Raw genomic sequence first — 17,739 nt, forward strand, 5'->3', positions numbered from 1 at the left:
TATTTTTAACACCTGTGGGAGTCTGGTTTGTATGCTTACCTTTTGATTTTGGTATCAACAAATACAATATAACTGTAAAACTGTCTTCAGTATAGCCTCATAATTCATGATTTTTTAAAAGTTTTTCTGTTTGCTGTTTTAAACAGTTTTTTGTTTGTTTGTTTGTGTGTGTTTTAAAAGTATGTTTAGGTTTATGTGAAAATTAAGTTTTGTCTTTCAGTTCTTAATACTAAAGATACAATTATGATAATTAAGATTTAAATTCATTAAATTAGTTTAAGTCACTTAAGTTAAATCATCTTATGCATTTAATCAGGTGTACTGTGATGTTTTATATTAAAAGGTTCATTTTCAGTGGTTAGAGGTTTGTTCAGAGTGCAGGAGGTTTTGTACGGCCACTTAATGAGTTTGTATCACTGTGGAGGACTTTTGGTGGAGGAACCAAACTCATCGTTGGCTGTAAGTACCAGAAATTTGTAATTTTTGAAAAATGTAGTATTTATTAAGCATATTTTTAACCTACAAAACAGAACTTTGAACAAATTCAGTGATTATTATTAAGTTGTCACAATTTTGAAATGAACTTTTCTTAAATTAATATTCATTTAGTCTTTTACATAACACAAAACATCAAATTGTAATGTTCTTTTAGTTATTTTTGCTTCTTTCAATATTCTCTTGTTAAGATATTAAAAGCAGTGATAGTGACGTTTTACTTCACTTTGATTTGAAATGTATTTTTACCACTGAATTTTAAAATAAAAACAAATATTGAATTATGTTTTGTGGAGTTCTGTTAGAATCCAAAATAATTTTCTCAGTATATTTAGATCAAGTTTTTGTTCATGGTTGATCAATTTCAAATGAAGTTTAAAGGAAGTGAAAGAAACAGATGTGAAGTTTTAACTGTATTCTCATGAGTGCTTTAGCTTTGTCAGTTTCAAATAAGAAAATTATCACAAGGTCAAGTTATTAACTGTAACACATTATGAAATAATAAAGGTTTGATCAGTAATTACTAAATATATATTTATTCCTGTGATTGTACATTTGTATCTCTTTTTTCGGTTATCTTCAACTTTTTCTCCTCCAGCGGGTGTGGTGAGACCCACGCTCACTGTCCTCCCTCCATCCAAAGAGGAAGACAAACAGAGTAGTGCCACTGTGGTGTGTTTGGCCACCGGGGGCTTCCCCTCAAACTGGAATTTGGGCTGGAAGGTGGGGAGCACCAGCACATCCTCAGGGGTTTCAACCAGCCTGGAGGTCTTGGGGACAGACGGCCGCTACAGCTGGAGCAGCACCCTGAGCCTCTCTGCAGACCAGTGGAGGAAGGCGGGCTCAGTGAGCTGTGTTACGACTGTGGCCGTAATTGTGTGGGGATTTGAGTGTCTAGGTGCTCCTCCGGGTATGTTACGATTTGGCGTTGGTAATGTGTTGTTTTTGCGTGACTGTTATGTGTTTCCTACTTTACTTTGAAAGTCTGTGTCATCTTAGTGTGTTCAGTTTACGTTTCCTTGTCTCGTTAGTTCTAATTTGCCCCGGCTGTGTTTCCCTCCTGTGGTCCATTCCCTGATTGCTCCTTCTATGTATTTAAGCCCTGTGTTTCTGTATGTCATGGTCGCGATCTTCTTCCCCCCCGTTGTAAATAGTTTGGCGCCATGTGTTGTGATGTAAATAAATATCATATTTTGCTTTAAAGAAAATAGTGGTCGATGTTTTTACTTTATTTTTATTTTCCTTATTTTTATTTTCCTGCGTTGCACCCCGGTTGCCTAGGCCGGGGTGTAACATATGGGGGCTCGTCCGGGATCGCTGGAGGGTCCGAGGGCCGCTTCAGCCTCCGTCCGCCGTCGCTGGAGGGTCCGAGGGAGGGACCGCTTCAGCCGTCTGTCGTCGCTGGAGGGTCCGTGGGACCGCTCCAGCCTTCATCCGCCTTCGCTGGAGGGTCCAAGGGACCGCTCCAGCCTTCGTCGTCTGCTGGAGGGTCAGTGGGACCGCTCCAGCCTTCATCAGCTTCGTCTGCCTTCGCTGAGGGGAGGGTCCGTGGGACCGCCCCAGCCTTTGTCGTCGCTGGAGGGTCCGTGGGACCGCTCCAGCCTTCATCCGCCTTCGCTGGAGGGTCCGTGGGACCGCTCCAGCCTTCATCCGCCTTCGCTGGAGGGTCCGTGGGACCGCTCCAGCCTTCGTCGTCTGCTGGAGGGTCGGTGGGACCGCTCCAGCCTTCATCAGCTTCGTCCGTCTTCGCTGGAGGGTCCGTTGGAGGGACCGCTTCAGCCTTCGTTTGTCTTCGCTGGAGGGTCCGAGGCACCGCTCCAGCCTTCGTCTGCCTTCGCTGGAGGGTCCGAGGGACCGCTCCAGCCTTCATTCGCCTTCGCTGGAGGGTCCGAGGGACCGCTCCAGTCTTCATCTGCCTTCGCTGGAGGGTCAGTGGGACCGCTCCAGCCTTCATCAGCTTCGTTTGTCTTCGCTGGAGGGTCCGGGCACCGCTCCAGCCCTCGTCTGCCTTCGCTGGAGGGTCCGTGGGACCGCTCCAGACTTCATCCGTCTTCTGCTGGAGGGTCAGTGGGACCGCTCCAGCCTCCACCAGCCTTCATCCGGTTTTGATCAAACATTTCACTTGGGGTTACATGTTTGATTTTTGGGTATGGGGGCTCGTCCAATCACTGTGGGGTCCGAGGACCGCTCCAGCCTCCGTCTGTCTTCGCTGGGGGGTCGGTGGGACCGCTCCACGCTTCATCCGCCTTCGCTGGAGGGTCCGTGGGACCGCTCCGGCCTCCGTCGTCTGCTGGAGGGTCAGTGGGACCGCTCCAGCCTCCATCAGCTTCATCTGCCTCCGCTGGAGGGTCCGTGGGACCGCTTCAGTCTTCATTTGCCTTCGCTGGGGGGGTCCGAGGGACCGCCTCAGCCTTCGTCGTCTGCTGGAGGGTCAGGGGGACCGCTCCAGCCTCCGTCAGTTTCATCTGCCTCCGCTGGAGGGTCCGTGGGACCGCTTCAGTTTTCATTTGCCTTCGCTGGGGGGTCCGAGGGGCCGCCTCAGCCTTCGTCGTCTGCTGGAGGGTCCGTGGGACCGCTCCAGCCTTCATCCGCCTTCGCTGGAGGATCCGAGGGACCGCCCCAGCCTTCGTCGTCTGCTGGAGGGTCCGTGGGGCCGCTCCAGCCTTCATCCGCCTTCGCTGGAGTGTCCGAGGGACCGCTCCAGCCTTCGTCAGCTTCGTTTGTCTTCGCTGGAGGATCCGAGGGCCCGCTCCGGTTTTCCGTTTCCACTGGAGGACCCGTCCAGTCTTCAGCGTCGCCTGCGGGACGGTGGCCGGTGCCGTATGGGCTGGACATGGAACTTTTCGTTTTTTCGTTGGGGTTGTATGTTTTACATGTTTGTGTTTTTTTGGGTGGGGGGTATGTTAGGTCTATGCTGGGTCAAGTGTGCTGCCTGTGCAGGTGTTTACCGGTCACAACCCACTGGTGTTCCTTTCCCGAATGTGCAACTCCAATCAAAGACTTATGCGCTGGTCCTTGTTGTTGCAAGATTTTAACTTGGGGATCAGCTACAAGAAAGGGAAGGTTAACGTATTGGCTGACACCCTGTCTAGAGCACTGTCTCCTTGAATTAAACATTTTGGGGTTAATGTTAATTCTTGGGTAAGGGGGTGTTACGACTGTGGCCGTAATTGTGTGGGGATTTGAGTGTCTAGGTGCTCCTCCGGGTATGTTACGATTTGGCGTTGGTAATGTGTTGTTTTTGCGTGACTGTTATGTGTTTCCTACTTTACTTTGAAAGTCTGTGTCATCTTAGTGTGTTCAGTTTACGTTTCCTTGTCTCGTTAGTTCTAATTTGCCCCGGCTGTGTTTCCCTGCTGTGAGGCCAGTCTGAGTGGACAGAGCCCCGTCACTCAAACCCTGGACCCTGACCACTGCTCAGAGTAGAGCTTCAGCAACACTTCCTGTCTGCATATGATGTGTTTTATATTTTGATGAAGCTACATGTTTCTGCTGTTGCGATATTTCTGCAAACATTTGACTTTCTAATGATGTGCATGCTAAGTTTATCAGTTAAAATTGTCCATGTTGTTTTTTAAAACCATTGTGTAAAGAAAAGTAAAAATCACAAAATAAAATCACGGCTTAAGAAAAACCACTTTTGTTTTGCTCTTGGGGAGAAGCTTTTAAAAGCTTATTTGTGTGCAAAGTCAGCGATTGCTGTTGACCTTTGAAACAAGAAATAAAGATACCAACTAAAATCCAGCTTTATACTAGTGAAGAGTTGGAAAATAGCCATCATGAATGGAACTTTGTCTTATTGCAAAATGTAGCTGAGTCTCTGCTGCCCCACTAAAGCTGAACTTCCCACCTCCCAAATAAAACTTTAACACCTAATTCCAACCCTGTGGTAGGAAACTGATAAAACATTTTCATGCATGAAGCACTATCATTGTTTAGTTCAAATCAAAGTAGATTAATTTTATTTAAGTTAAAAACTGTGTACAGGGTCTGGGTTCAGTATTGGGTTCTGATTACTAGACATATTTTCTGTGCAAGTTTTTTGACTAAGACTTGAATTTTGAGCCTCTAAGCCCATCCAGTCTGGTTTTTTCAAGGAATTAATACTGCAAAAATCTGACTCAAAGTATCATCAAAGAACAACACATGTTCTCTTGCCTCCCTGTGTGGCCTTCTGGCAAACTGTAGAATTAATATTAAAATTTTACTAATCAAATTAATAAAATTAACCAAATACATTTTTCTGCAATTTTTGCTAGTTTTCGTTATCCCGATCATGTGGCGGTTTAATTTTGACCTTGTTGTCACCAATTAGTTTTAAATATGTATTTATGTATGCTGTGATATAAAAAAGTATTTCTTATAATTTGATTTTATTTAAAATGTGAAGCACCCTATAACTTTGTGATTTAAAATGTACTGCATAAACAAAATTATTTTCATATTACCTTATTATCCACAGCAAATTAGAAGTAATACAAAATGTAGTGAGATAAGCATAATATGTTGCAGATTCTAAACAGTGTTACTTAATTTAAAATCTTCTTAATGATGTGATCAGGAATGAATACATATTTTAGTTTCCACCTCTGAAAGTGGACTCAGTGAACCAGTGATGCATGTCAGAGTCTGTATCAGAAGCTCACAGCTGCAACACTGCAAATAGTAACTGAGGGAGGCTTTTGTACGACTCTGTATCACTGTGTGAACTCTGGGCCTGTATATGCTCCCGTACAGTAGTAATCTCCTGCATCTGCAGCCTGAACTCCATTGATTGTCAAAGTGAACTCAGGCTCAGATCCACTGCTGCTGAAATGACTCGGAGTATCAGACTGGCGTCTGCTGATTTTGAGAAACAGCCGTTTGGGGGGCTGTCCAGGTTTCTGAAGGTAGTAACTAAGTCCAGCAACTCCTTGTGGCACTAATGGTCACAGTGCCTGACAGACTTGGCTTAACAGAGTCAGAAAACTATTGGCAAAAAACTTTGAAATGAGAACTAAAATGATGTGAATCTTGAGGAAAAAACAACAGAAAATGTATCAGGTTAAATCAGAGAAACATTAACAGCACAAACTGAATTAAAAACAAACAAGTAAAAAGTCTCTCACCCTGACTCAGAAAGTCAAACATTATAATCAGAGTTACTGGAAACATCACTGGACCCTGACCACTGCTCAGAGTAGAGCTTCACCAACACTTCCTGTTGGCATCTGATGTGTTTTATAGTTTGATGAAGTTACATGTTGCATTTGTTGCAATAACCCTGTAAATGTTTGACTCATTATTGATGTGCAATTTTATCAGCGAATATTATCCATGTTGTGCTTTAAAACAATGCTGTAAAAAAAGTTGAAATCACAAAGTAAAATCACAGCTTAAGAAAAACAACTTTGTGGAAATTTCACAAAACTTTATTAATTACAAATGCTCCATCAAACCTCATATTTCTATCACAGCAATAAATTTTTTAAATACAGAAAATGATATATTCAACGTTATAGTTTCTATCAGCATTGTATAGTTCATAGAGTATTTTTTCATTAGTAAATCATTAGAATGCATTATAGTTTATTAGTTTATGTACGTAAATAAAAAAGTGCAACTGTTTCAATCAGTAAACTTGTTTTAATAACAGACATGCTGAGGGAGTTTTGATTGATTGATTGATTGATTGATTGATTGATTGATTGATTGATTGATTGATTGTTAATAATTAATTTGTCCCTAGGGAAATTGTTTGCAACATAAATTCACATGACTTGCAAAGGCGTGGGGGGCTGGGCAAGAGTTAACCCATGTGGACAGCAGTTTGGTCTTGCTGCCAGTGTTCCGGCGCTGGACATATTAGCCTGCCTACTTTGGTTTGGAGTAAGCACTGGGAGTCATTGGGAGGCGTTGGGAGGCTTTGGGAGGGGGGTGAGTGCATCTCTGTGTCAGTGTATTTGTTTAATTTGAGCAGACAAAATTCATTGCTACATGCAAGAAATGTATTTCAGTTTTGCTATTATCCATATACACACATAATAACAGCCCCTCTCGCTCAGAAGGGCTGTTATTATGTGTGAGAGCAGGTCTGCAGATGTCTGTGAGCACACAGAGCAGAGATCTGAGCAAGAGCAAAAGCCAACAACTGAGCAACAATGAATCTTGTTTGCTTAAATTAAACTTTTCTTCACTCAAAATAATTTTCTCCTCAAAATGCAACATTTGATCTTGCAAATTTTCTTTAGGTTCGCACAGAATAGAGGCACAAAAATAACACCAAAGCCATCTGCCGTGACCGGTTGGCGTGAGGGACACCTATTTAAATGGTAACTGTAACAAAATACATTTACTCATATTTTGTATTAAATACGTGACGCCGGTACATGTATTGCATTACTCCCCAACACTGGAGGCTATAAGCAGATTCTGTTTCTGTGCTGTGATGAGCTCTGAAACATGACTGAAACTCTTCAAATAAGCCATTCCTCTGCAGATGATCTGTTAGATGTTTGACAACTACTCTTTCAAGAATGTTTGAGATGAAAGAAAGCTAAGACTAATTAGCTAAGACTGCTGGGTCAAGAGAAGGCTTTTTAAGTAACTGTTTAACTACTGCCAGCTGTTTCTGCTGTTGCGATATTTCTGCAAACATTTGACTTTCTAATGATGTGCATGCTAAGTTTATCAGCTAATATTATCCATGTCGACTTTAAAAAAGGGTGTAATAAAAGGAAAAATCACAAAATAAAATCACAGCTTAAGAAAAATCACTTTTGTTTTGTTCTTGGGGAGAAGCTTTTAAAGGCTTATTTGTGTGCAAAGTCAGCGATTGCTGTTGACCTTTGAAACAAAAGATAAAGATACCAACTAAAATCCAGCTTTATACTGGTGAAGAGTTGGAAAATTTTCCATCACGAATGTAATATGGTCTTATATGTTGCAAAATGTAAAGTCGCTGCTGCCCTGCTACAGCTGAACTTTCAACCTCCCAAATCCAACTTTAACACCTGATTCCAACCCTCTGGTAGGAAACTGAAAAAACAAATACAAACAACATGTTCATGGAATGCAATCATTGTTAAGTTCAAATCAAAGTAGCTGATTAAGTTAAAAACTGTGTACAGGGTCTGGGTTCAATATTTGGTTTTGATGACTAGATAAATTTTCTGTGCAAGTTTTTTGACTAAGACTTGAATTTTGAGCCTCTAAGCCCATCCAGTCTGGTTTTCTCAAGGAATTAATACTGCAAAAATCTGACTCAAAGTATCATCAAAGAACAACACATGTTCTCTTGCTTCCCTTCGTGGCCTTCTGGCAAACTGTAGAATTAATATTAAAATTTTACTAATCAAATTAATAAAATTAACCAAATACATTTTTCTGCAATTTTTGCTCGTTTTCGTTATCCCGATCATGTGGCGGTTTAATTTTGACCTTTGTTGTCACCAATTAGTTTTAAATATGTATTTATGTATGCTGTGATATAAAAAAGTATTTCTTATAAGTTGATTTTATTTAAAATGTGAAGCACCCTATAACTTTGTGATTTAAAATGTACTGTATAAACAAAATTATTTTCATATTACCTTATTATGCACAGCAAATTAGAAGTAATACAAAATGTAGTGAGATAAGCATAATATGTTGCAGATTCTAAACAGTGTTACTTAATTTAAAATCTTCTTAATGATGTGATCAGGAATGAATACATATTTTAGTTTCCACCTCTGAAAGTGGACTCAGTGAACCAATGATGCATGTCAGAGTCTGTATCAGAAGCTCACAGCTGCAACACTGCAAATAGTAACTGAGGGAGGTTTTTGTACGACTCTGTATCACTCCTGCATCTGCAGCCTGAACTCCATTGATTGTGAGAGTGAACTCAGGCTCAGATCCACTGCTGCTGAAATGACTCGGAGTACCAGATTGGCGTCTGCTGATTTTGTAAAACAGCAGTTTGGGAGGCTGTCCAGGTTTCTGTAGATACCAGCTGAGATCATCATCAACTCCTTTACTGGCTGTACAGCTCAGAGAGACCGTCTGTCCCAAAGCAGCAGCTTTAAACACAGGAGACTGAGTCACAGATGAACTGGCATCTGATCCTGGAAATTAAAATATGTTACTTTGTTAAAATGACAGTGTGATGTAAAGTACAACATAACAGAGAATCTAACAGAACCACATCACTCATCACCTTGAAGTCTGAGCATGATTGTGATCAGCAGTGAAGTCAGTAACATCATCATCATTATGAAAAATCTCACTGTCAGAGACTCTGCACAGATGTTTCCCGCTGGTTCTTCTTAAACTGGTTTAGGATCAGTGAAGCGCAGCAAGCATTCAAAACAGAACCTACAAACAAATACCTGTTTGTGTGTGTGTGTGTGTGTGTGTGTGTGTGTGTGTGTGTGTGTGTGTGTGTGTGTGTGTGTGTGTGTGTGTGTGTGTGAGAGAGAGAGAGAGAGAGAGAGAGAGAGAGAGAGAGAGAGAGAGAGAGAGAGAGAGAGAGAGAGAGACTAGTTATTCTCATTGCAGTTGAAAACTCTACACCCGCAGCCTTCAGCCAAAGTGAAGAAATTTTTTATGCAGCCATGAATCATTGTGTAAACACTTTACTACCATGGTAACCCACAGTAATAATCTGCAGCATCTACTGCCTGAAGATCACTGGTGGATAAGGTGTACTGAGAACCAGATCTACTGCCTTGGAGTCAAGATGGAGTTCCTGAGTTTGGGAGGCTGTCCAGGTTTCTAAAGGTACTAAGTCCAGCAACTCCCTGTGGTGCTGACGGTCACAGTCCCTTACAGGCTTGGCTTAACAGAGTCAGAAAACTTTTGGCAAATGACTTTGAAATGAGGACTAAAATGATGTGAATCTTGAGGAAAAAACAACAGAAAATGTATCAGGTTAAATCAGAGAAAGATGAGCAGCACAAACAGAATTAAAAACAAACAAATAAAAAAACTCTCACCTTGACTCAGAAAGCCAAACATTATAACCTGAGTTACTGGAAACATCACTTGACCCTGACCACTGCTCAGAGTAGAGCTTCAGCAGTTACACTGCGACCCAGTGTTTTCTGTTTTTGTTTTAAGTTTTATTCTGGGAATTGTGGCTTTCTGTCTTGTATTTTCTCTTTTACCTCTTTTAAAACACGCACGTCCAGTGTTCAGTGTTTTGGGTTTTGCATCACTGTTGTCTTGTCTAATTAGGTTCAGCTGTGTCTCCCTCCTGTCTGCCATTTTCTTGTTACTTTTGTGTGTATATTTAGTGCGTGGTTACCTCTGTTCTTCGTTGCCGTTACATGTATTCCGTTACTCCCCAACACTGGAGGCTATAAGCAGATTCTGTTTCTGTGCTGTGATGAGCTCTGAAACATGACTGAAACTCTTCAAATAAGCCATTCCTCTGCAGATGATCTGTTAGCTGTTTGACAACTACTCTTTCAAGAATGTTTGAGATGAAAGAAAGCTAAGACTAATTAGCTAAGACTGCTGGGTCAAGAGAAGGCTTTTTAAGTAACTGTTTAACTACTGCCAGCTTGAAGGCCTGTGTGAGCCGATTACTAGAGACAGGCTGATCATGTTTAACTCATTTTTCTGTGATTTTGGTTTTTAACAGGTTCATCAGGTCACTAATGTAACAAAGCTGAATAATTATTTCACTTTGCATTTCACACACAAATTTTCTCTCGTGCAAACACGATATTGGTTTGACTGTATGGGTTTTGTTTTGAATGATTGCCAGTTTTACCAGTTTAAGAAAAGTTCATCTTTAATCATCAGTGATATACAGGCTGTAGATACTGGAGAGTGTTTTGCTGACTGTAACCTCACTAAGTATTAATTACAGATTTAGGTTGATTGATTGTATTACATGAATTTTGTCTGAATTTTGAAATAGGGATTTTAAAAATTCTTACACCAAGTTATGTTCTGTTCACATTTCCTGACAAAGGTGGCTGTTTAAATATAATAATGATAATAGTAATAGTAATAATAATATTAAAGGTCATGTTACGTTTACAATGTAACATGACCTGTAAGATTGCTGATCATGCTAAAAGTATGTCCAACATGTTCCAGCAGTTCCACCATGACTCCCATCACCATCCTCATTCACACTCTGACTTACAACTGTTTAATAGATCAGAAATACTTTAAACACAGAAAATAATTTCATCACCAAAAACTCAGATTAGCGCTCATATAAATTCATAAATTTGCAGGCACTATGTTAGTCTTGCAGATATAAGCATATTTTTGGCGTTAAATAAAGACATAGTGCATCATCATTCATCACAATGTTCAGTCAAAATTTAATTTTACAAATTTGAGGCAAAAATGTAAGTGCATAAAATGAAATTGTATGCAGATACAAGTGCATCTATTTTCTTTTCCAATCCAGGGTGGTGTTGACAGAAAACACAATATTGCTTTTACTTTTTAAACTCGAGGAAATGTTTGCAGAATATGCCTGCATTTGTAGCTGTAAAAAATACTTTTACAATTTTTACTAGTTGTTTGAGTTAGACCTACTCACCAATCACTGATCGTGCACTGTGGCACAATCAAAAAATAACTCTCACTTGGTCGTAATTTCGCTTAAATTCACAAGAGGGCAGTGTTGACGTAAACTAGGATTGCAAAGGGAAGGTAGGGGTCTGCTCGAAAAAGTAACGTTTTCCATTTGCGACACAGGTGAGTGCAGATATACGGAGGTGAAATACACCAAGCGTTACAAAAGCAAATGCACAGCGTGTGAGGTCTTGTGCAGGATTTCTTACTTGGAGTATGTGACTGAACTGGTGATTCCACCATAAGTTAAACAACCACAAGATATTTGCTGGAGGCTTAGTGGAGCTTCTATTACGTTTTTACAATAAAGAGGTTTCCGCGTTCTTACGGGAAGTTGATCTTTGGTCAGTGCGGAAGGGAAGTTTAACTAGTCTACGTTCTAACTAAGGTGCTTCCAGGCGCACGTCGTTTTATCAGATAGATTGTCCTTACTTTGCATAGACCCACAGAGGCTTCGCGATTCATTTATCATTATGTCATCTTTGCTTTAACGCATCCGCACCTGGCGTCGATTATTGCGCGCTCTCTTCTCTCGGCTTATATAGGCTACTCTGAAAATGAGTGATCCGAGAACAAACTGTTTAAAAACAGTACTTCAGTTGACTTCTCAACTAATGTTGGTAGGTGAGACTTTTTCAGCCTTGCTACAGTTTTTACTGTATTATCTTGTATTCTCCTTCCAATCATATTACCAAAATTAACTTTATTAGGGTGATTAATGGGGTTTTTACTTTTGCCAAGTGTTGATTCTTTCTTCTGTTTAAAATAGTAAATACAGTATTTAAAAAAAAAAAGCTACTGATATAAAAGATGTTGTTTGCGATTTTACATGTAAACCTTAGTGCCGAGTCACATGTCACGCGACAGAGAAGGTCATGTGAGAAACAGGAACTACAGAAAAATCAGAGTAAGGGAGAGTGGAAGATTTATTATTATATTTCTTTTTATAATCATGCCTGTTAAAAAACGTATTTGTACATTTTAACAGTCCATGTTTACTTCCCTTTATTTTATTTTATTTTATTTTATTGTTACACAGTGCAAACCTATGATTAGTTCTGTGGTAACTGTATGAGTTTTTTAACAAAGTTAGTAACATAAAAAACAAGCTACACACCTGAGAACAGTAGAAAGAACCAATGCTCTCCTCGTTCTTCAAATAATTCATTTTAAGCCATTCATATTTGAATTTTCCTCTGAATTTCCTGGACAAAAGAATAAGGAACATGTATAACTGCTGTGAGTTATTTTTTAAATTTGATCATACCTCTGTGATTTTCTTGAAACAGTGTTGAATTAAATTAACGCACAGTTATAACAGCTAGGGTAAGCCAACAGCAATGCATCAGTGGGTGGAAGGTTGCCAGCTGAATTCCAAGAACTATGATGTGAGGCATGTAGCCCAACTGGTGTAGTAACACTTCTGTAGCTGCTAGGTTAGAAAGCTTCCAGGTGAAAATAGGTTTGAACAAAGTATCTTGTAAAAGAAAGAGTTATTCTCTTTGGACACGTTGTTGTGTGTACGATGAAACCAGAAGAGTTGGCAGATATTGAGCTTAGCAAAGATGGCTTGGCAAAACAGGAGACCTCTTACTAAGTTATTGTCATAAAGAAAAGATGTGTGGTTATCTGTGGTGATAACCCATGAAGCTGTATATAGCATGTGTAAATATAACTTTTATAATTTCTTATTCTAATTTATCAGGCAGTGGGGATACTGGTGTGGCTGAATGGAGTTTACCTGCTGATAAAGTATGGAGAGAATAGCCGCTTTTTTTCAGAGTCCTACATGACCCTGACAGTTTTGGTCATAGTCACTAGTGCTGCGTTGCTATTGGTCACCGGATGCCTCGGCTCCTGGGTGAGCCTCAAGGATTCCATCTGTCTACAGGGACTGGTGAGGCTGTCAGTCTGTTTGTGACTGTGATTATCTCTATGTGTATGTAGTGTTTGGAGTTTACATAAAAAAGTGTTTTCTTCTCCAGTTTGTTTACCTCCTAGTTGTGGTCTTTTGTGTGAAAAGTACGGCTTCAGCACTGGCTTATTTCCACTCAGTGACGGTATGTAAGATTACTTAAAAATTAATAAGCATTGGACAATTGTGCTTTCATGATAAAAGAAGATTATTCTTGGGATAAAGAGGCATATGTGTTTTTGCTCCTTGTCTCTTCCAACTTTTTCTTTAGCTGGATACAGAGATGGCTCCCTTCAGTGGAGTGTTTGAGAACTACACCGGCAGCAGCGAGGACTCCAATTCTCGATCTGTGGATGCTATGCAAGAGGAGGTTTGTACTTTAATATGTCAAATGGACATGACTATGAATCCCTACAAAAGCTTTTTTTTGTTGTTGTTGTTGTTGTTGTAAAACTTGTGTAGCTTGTGCAGCAGTAATACTAAAACAACAGCTATATCTTCTAAATAGATGATGTTTTAAAAATCAAAATATATAATCTTTCCTTAATGGAAATTTTCACTCAAGAGGATATTTAGGTATTGACTGAAAGCGTCCCATAAGATGCCTATAAAGTGCTATAATTTTCAGCCCTGATCTGCTTTACCTCATCCAGAAAAATCAGGCTTAAAGTAAGTTGTCCATAATACATGGACAAATGTATTATGGTCAGATATAATACATGATATATTAAGAAATTCTAATAAAAAACAAATCCTGTTCATACTCATGTCAATCAAATATAATATATGTACATTTTGACAGTTTCCACTGTCTTTTACTAACTTGTGGTGATTTTTTTTGGTCTCCGTTAGCTCAAATGTTGTGGTGTGAAGAACTACACGGACTGGCTGGAAACCACCTGGTTTAATAAAAGTGGAGGGCTCAGGTTTCCTTACAGTTGCTGCAACGTTACTTTCCCCACTTGTAATGGCACTGTTTACCAGCCATGGCAAATTTACACACAGGTAGACATGTGCATCCTGATAAATTCATCAAGCTTCTTCATGAAGGTTTGATTAGACCCATATGATTCTCTGATTTTCTTGTTCATTGACTCAATCTTTCAGGGCTGCCAAGAGGAGCTGTCGAAGGTCATACAGTTTGCGCTGAAAATGGACATGTGGAGCTCCCTATTAGTTTATGTGGTGGAGGTTTGAAAGACTTTAAACATTTCTGAACTGCATATTGTGTATACATTGCATATAAAATGCACACCTGAAAGAAAAATGAAACACTGGGAGACTGTTATCATGAGAGCAAGCTTTAATCTTATCTTTAATTTTAGTTTGGCCAAATATTTAGCACAATATCTAATATGTAAATTCAATTTTATTTATACAGCGCCAAATCACAACAACAGTCACCTCAAGGTGGTTTATATTGTAAGGGAGACACTATAATAATACATACAGAGAAAAACCGAACAATCATATGACCCCCTATGAGCAAGTACTTTGGCGACAGTGGGAAGGAAAGACTCCCTTTTAACAGGAAGAAACCTCCAGCAGGCCAGGCTCAGGGAAGGGTGGCCATCTTTCTTCCACATGCCTTGGAAGAGAAAAAGAGATTAATAACCAGTATGATGTCAGAAAATAGACAAATGCACAACAAAATTTCCAAAGCCTGGACTGACATATTGAATTGACCTATTTTGTCAAACAAAAAAATCTAAAATCCAACTCAATTAGTAGCAACCTTTTAACATTAAGGACTGTTTACAAAGATGTGCTGCCAGCTGGATGCCGAGTAAAGCTCAACAACTTTCAGGTCCTAAGCTTGTGACATTGGAAATAACATTTCACTGCGCACCATTATCACTGCCTGTGTGGAAGTCCATTTGACATATAGTGTTATTTATTCCATTGGCAAAATAAAAATGTTGTTTAAAGCAGTCGTTAAAAACATGAACAATAATTTGATAGTTTTTTATTAAAATCTTTAAAATGTGTCACATTTTAATGAATATTTAAACTTTTCACACTCCATTTTCTCTACATCACACATGTTAACTAAGGTGGTTAACAACATAAAAGCTCATCTGTTACAATGATGAATCCACCTAAACATCTTCTGCATCATGCAATTTATCAATGGTTTTACTTCATTTAGTGGTGTTAGATTGAGCTTTTAATCATAAATTCTTACACATGTTTAACACAGGCTGCAGAAGGTGATTATTTGCCAATAACCAAAATCCTGCTCTTTTTCTTTCTTCTCCTGCAGATTGGGTTGTTTGTGATGGTGAAACAGCTCATGAGAACAAATAGATCTACGAGGTACCAAGTACTGGAGAAAAACTAAAGATGCTCTAATGGATGGAAGATCACTACACTTTGAATAGATATAGTTCAAATGTCAAAACTATTGAGTCATTTGCCGGTACACTATGAAACATGTAAAACTGGAGAAAGTCGTTTTGTGTAATACATGTACAGATGTCTATTGTTATCACTGGATTGTCTGTCACCAAAAGACTGACAGTTTTTTGCAATAAACATTAGAATCAGAATACTTTAATAATCCCTAAAGAACTTATGTAATTATGTAAACATACTGCAGAACTGGCCTGTGTGGACTTCTGGCCTGACAAAATGTAGGCAAAGATGGGGCAAAGGGCTTAGAGATATATCCTAAATTAGGTTTGATCAATATGAGTTACTGTCAGACTTTTTTTGGCCTACAGAGAGCTGGCACATTTCTGCTATAGCTCTCTCAAGCAATATTTGTGTTGAGTGTGTGTGGTTGAATTGTGGTAAGTTTGTATCTTGATTGTCAGTGCATTACTGTATGTGGAGAATTCCATCACTGCCTGTGTAATAATGTTTTGTTATTAGACTGAAAGTGGTGCATACAGAATTACTTTATAAAAGAAATATAAATAAATGAAGTGGAAACTAATTGTATACTTTACATTGCATTTAGCAATTTAAGCTTCTCTGCACTGATATTCACATGTGATCCCTATCCCTATGGTCACTAAATTGTGACATGGACTTTTAAGATATAATAATATTTTTCAACAAGTCAACCAACAAACTATTTTTCGTTTTCCTTAAGACCCAGAGAAATATTCACCCTTTGCCAAAACCTGGGGTTTGTCCATTTGATGTAGATGAAAAATAAACCTAATGATGCCATTGTTGGAAAGCCAAATTATTATTTTATTTTCTATTTTATATAGACGTGCCTTTAACAATAATGCCCTCTGATCAAAGAAGCTTGGTTATCCCTTATTTAAGGGCAGGGATAGCTCAGTAGGTAGAGTGGTGGCCCCATGATCGGAAGGTCGGGGGTTCGATTCCCCTGAACAACTACCCTGAGGTACCCCTGAGCAAGGTACCGTCCCTACACACTGCTCCCCGGGCGCCCAGTGGCTGCCCACTGCTTCACTGAGTGAATGGGTTAAATGCAGAGAGGGATTTTCCCCACGGGGACCAATAAAGTACACTTTCTTCTTCTATTTATCAAGTGCCTCATCATGTGAGCCAAGGTGTGAAAAAAGGTGTGGATCATTACCACCAGATGTTTCGGCTGAACCACTGTGAGATCCTATCATGTGATCTATTGAGGTCACCTGACACAGGAATGTAATGTCATGTATTTTTTTTTTAATACTGTATAGATTTTCCTTACTAATTTACTTTTTGCTGCAAATGATTAGCTATTTCAAACTCCACTAAGTAAAAAAGGGCAACTTTTCTGAAAAGTTTTTATGTTGGATTTGCATGCTGGGAATTTAGTTACTTGTACTTCTTAATCCTATACTCCCAGTCATTTGTCTGAAATGTCCGAACCTGTCAAAATAAACAATTTGGTTTTCCAGTATAGTAAGCCAGGTGAGAGTCATTTTAAATTATGTTAAGCAAGCAAAGAAAAATGCTCAAAATGCTCAAAAAAAGAAGGGGAGGAGAGGGCAGTGTGAGTGTAGTGCTAGGACTTTGGATGTGAGCAGCGCTGGAAATTAGCACAAAACATGAAGTTCTGATGGATGAGTAGCTTGTGTTTTTGTACTCATACTGTAATAGTTTGTGTGTGTGTGTGTGTGTGTGTGTGTGTGTGTGTGTGTGTGTGTGTGTGTGTGTGTGTGTGTGTGTGTGAGAGAGAGAGAGAGAGAGAGAGAGAGAGAGAGAGAGAGAATATGAGATGCTGTGTTTTAGGGCCCAAGAAAATATCTGCCTGTGGCAATTTTTCATTACGGCTTGGGGTCAGTTTTTGTGGGAAGGTTATAAGGTTTATAAGCCAATAAGACTCCCTAATGTCAAGTATTTATTTTAAAGGGTTAAAAACGGAAAATAAAAATACACGTTACCTCCTTACAAAGATGTTTTAATGATAATATTATTAATAAAAATATAATAAATAATAAAAAACATAGATAAATATAATTACAAAATTGGAAGGATTGATGTTTATTATCATTGTTGATGTTGTTGTTGTTATAATTATTGCTGAATTTAGAATTAAGTCGAAATTTCGAGATAAATCGTGAAATATTATTTTGAGATTAAATCTCAAATAGTATAGGAAAAAAATCTAAATTATTTTAGTTTATTTTCAAAATAGTAATATAATATTTCTTTTTTCGCATACTCCTCGGTAATCTCTTCATCTCTAGAGTATTTGTGTTTTTATGTGTTGCAGCATGCCTTTCATGGGGTCCGGAGTTTATTCAAATTAATCATATCTACAGAGGAAATATTTTTAGCTTTGATCGAACTAGCCATAC

The 17,739-nt window shown here is 39.2% G+C and overlaps 1 protein-coding gene and 1 gene segment (V, D, J or C); both read left to right on the forward strand.

The window, feature by feature from the left end:
- Positions 1 to 17,739, forward strand: part of LOC113012022 (Ig kappa chain V region Mem5-like) — an 86,808-nt gene that overhangs the window by 45,349 nt on the left and 23,720 nt on the right. The window contains 1 exon segment of the V gene segment in view: positions 425 to 459. Within this exon segment, the coding sequence occupies positions 425 to 459 (35 nt within the window).
- On the forward strand, positions 6,263 to 16,151 carry tspan37 (tetraspanin 37). 3 transcript variants are annotated; one of them, XM_026151973.1, is made up of 8 exons: positions 6,263 to 6,411; positions 6,726 to 6,806; positions 12,764 to 12,955; positions 13,044 to 13,118; positions 13,245 to 13,343; positions 13,826 to 13,978; positions 14,081 to 14,164; positions 15,237 to 16,151. In XM_026151973.1, exons 2-8 carry the CDS (start codon positions 6,804 to 6,806, stop codon positions 15,312 to 15,314), a joined length of 684 nt encoding a protein of 227 aa, XP_026007758.1. In that variant the 5' UTR covers positions 6,263 to 6,411; positions 6,726 to 6,803; the 3' UTR covers positions 15,315 to 16,151. The 3 variants fall into 3 exon arrangements, with proteins under 3 accessions (XP_026007758.1, XP_026007759.1, XP_026007757.1); XM_026151974.1 differs by lacking the exons at positions 6,263 to 6,411; positions 6,726 to 6,806 and adding an exon at positions 10,941 to 11,181; XM_026151972.1 differs by lacking the exons at positions 6,263 to 6,411; positions 6,726 to 6,806 and adding an exon at positions 11,190 to 11,678.

This window comes from Astatotilapia calliptera, chromosome 19, assembly GCF_900246225.1.
Source record: "Astatotilapia calliptera chromosome 19, fAstCal1.2, whole genome shotgun sequence".
Classification (NCBI taxonomy): Eukaryota; Metazoa; Chordata; class Actinopteri; order Cichliformes; family Cichlidae; genus Astatotilapia; species Astatotilapia calliptera.

What these genes read in the sequence shown, in the direction of transcription:
- tspan37 (XM_026151972.1), top strand. Translation starts at nt 11,616, where the DNA reads ATGAGTGATCCGAGAACAAACTGTTTAAAAACAGTACTTCAGTTGACT. An exon ending in TGACTTCTCAACTAATGTTG is followed by an intron (nt 11,679 to 12,763) that starts GTAGGTGAGACT and finishes CTAATTTATCAG; the next exon opens with GCAGTGGGGATACTGGTGTG. An exon ending in TATTAGTTTATGTGGTGGAG is followed by an intron (nt 14,165 to 15,236) that starts GTTTGAAAGACT and finishes CTTCTCCTGCAG; the next exon opens with ATTGGGTTGTTTGTGATGGT.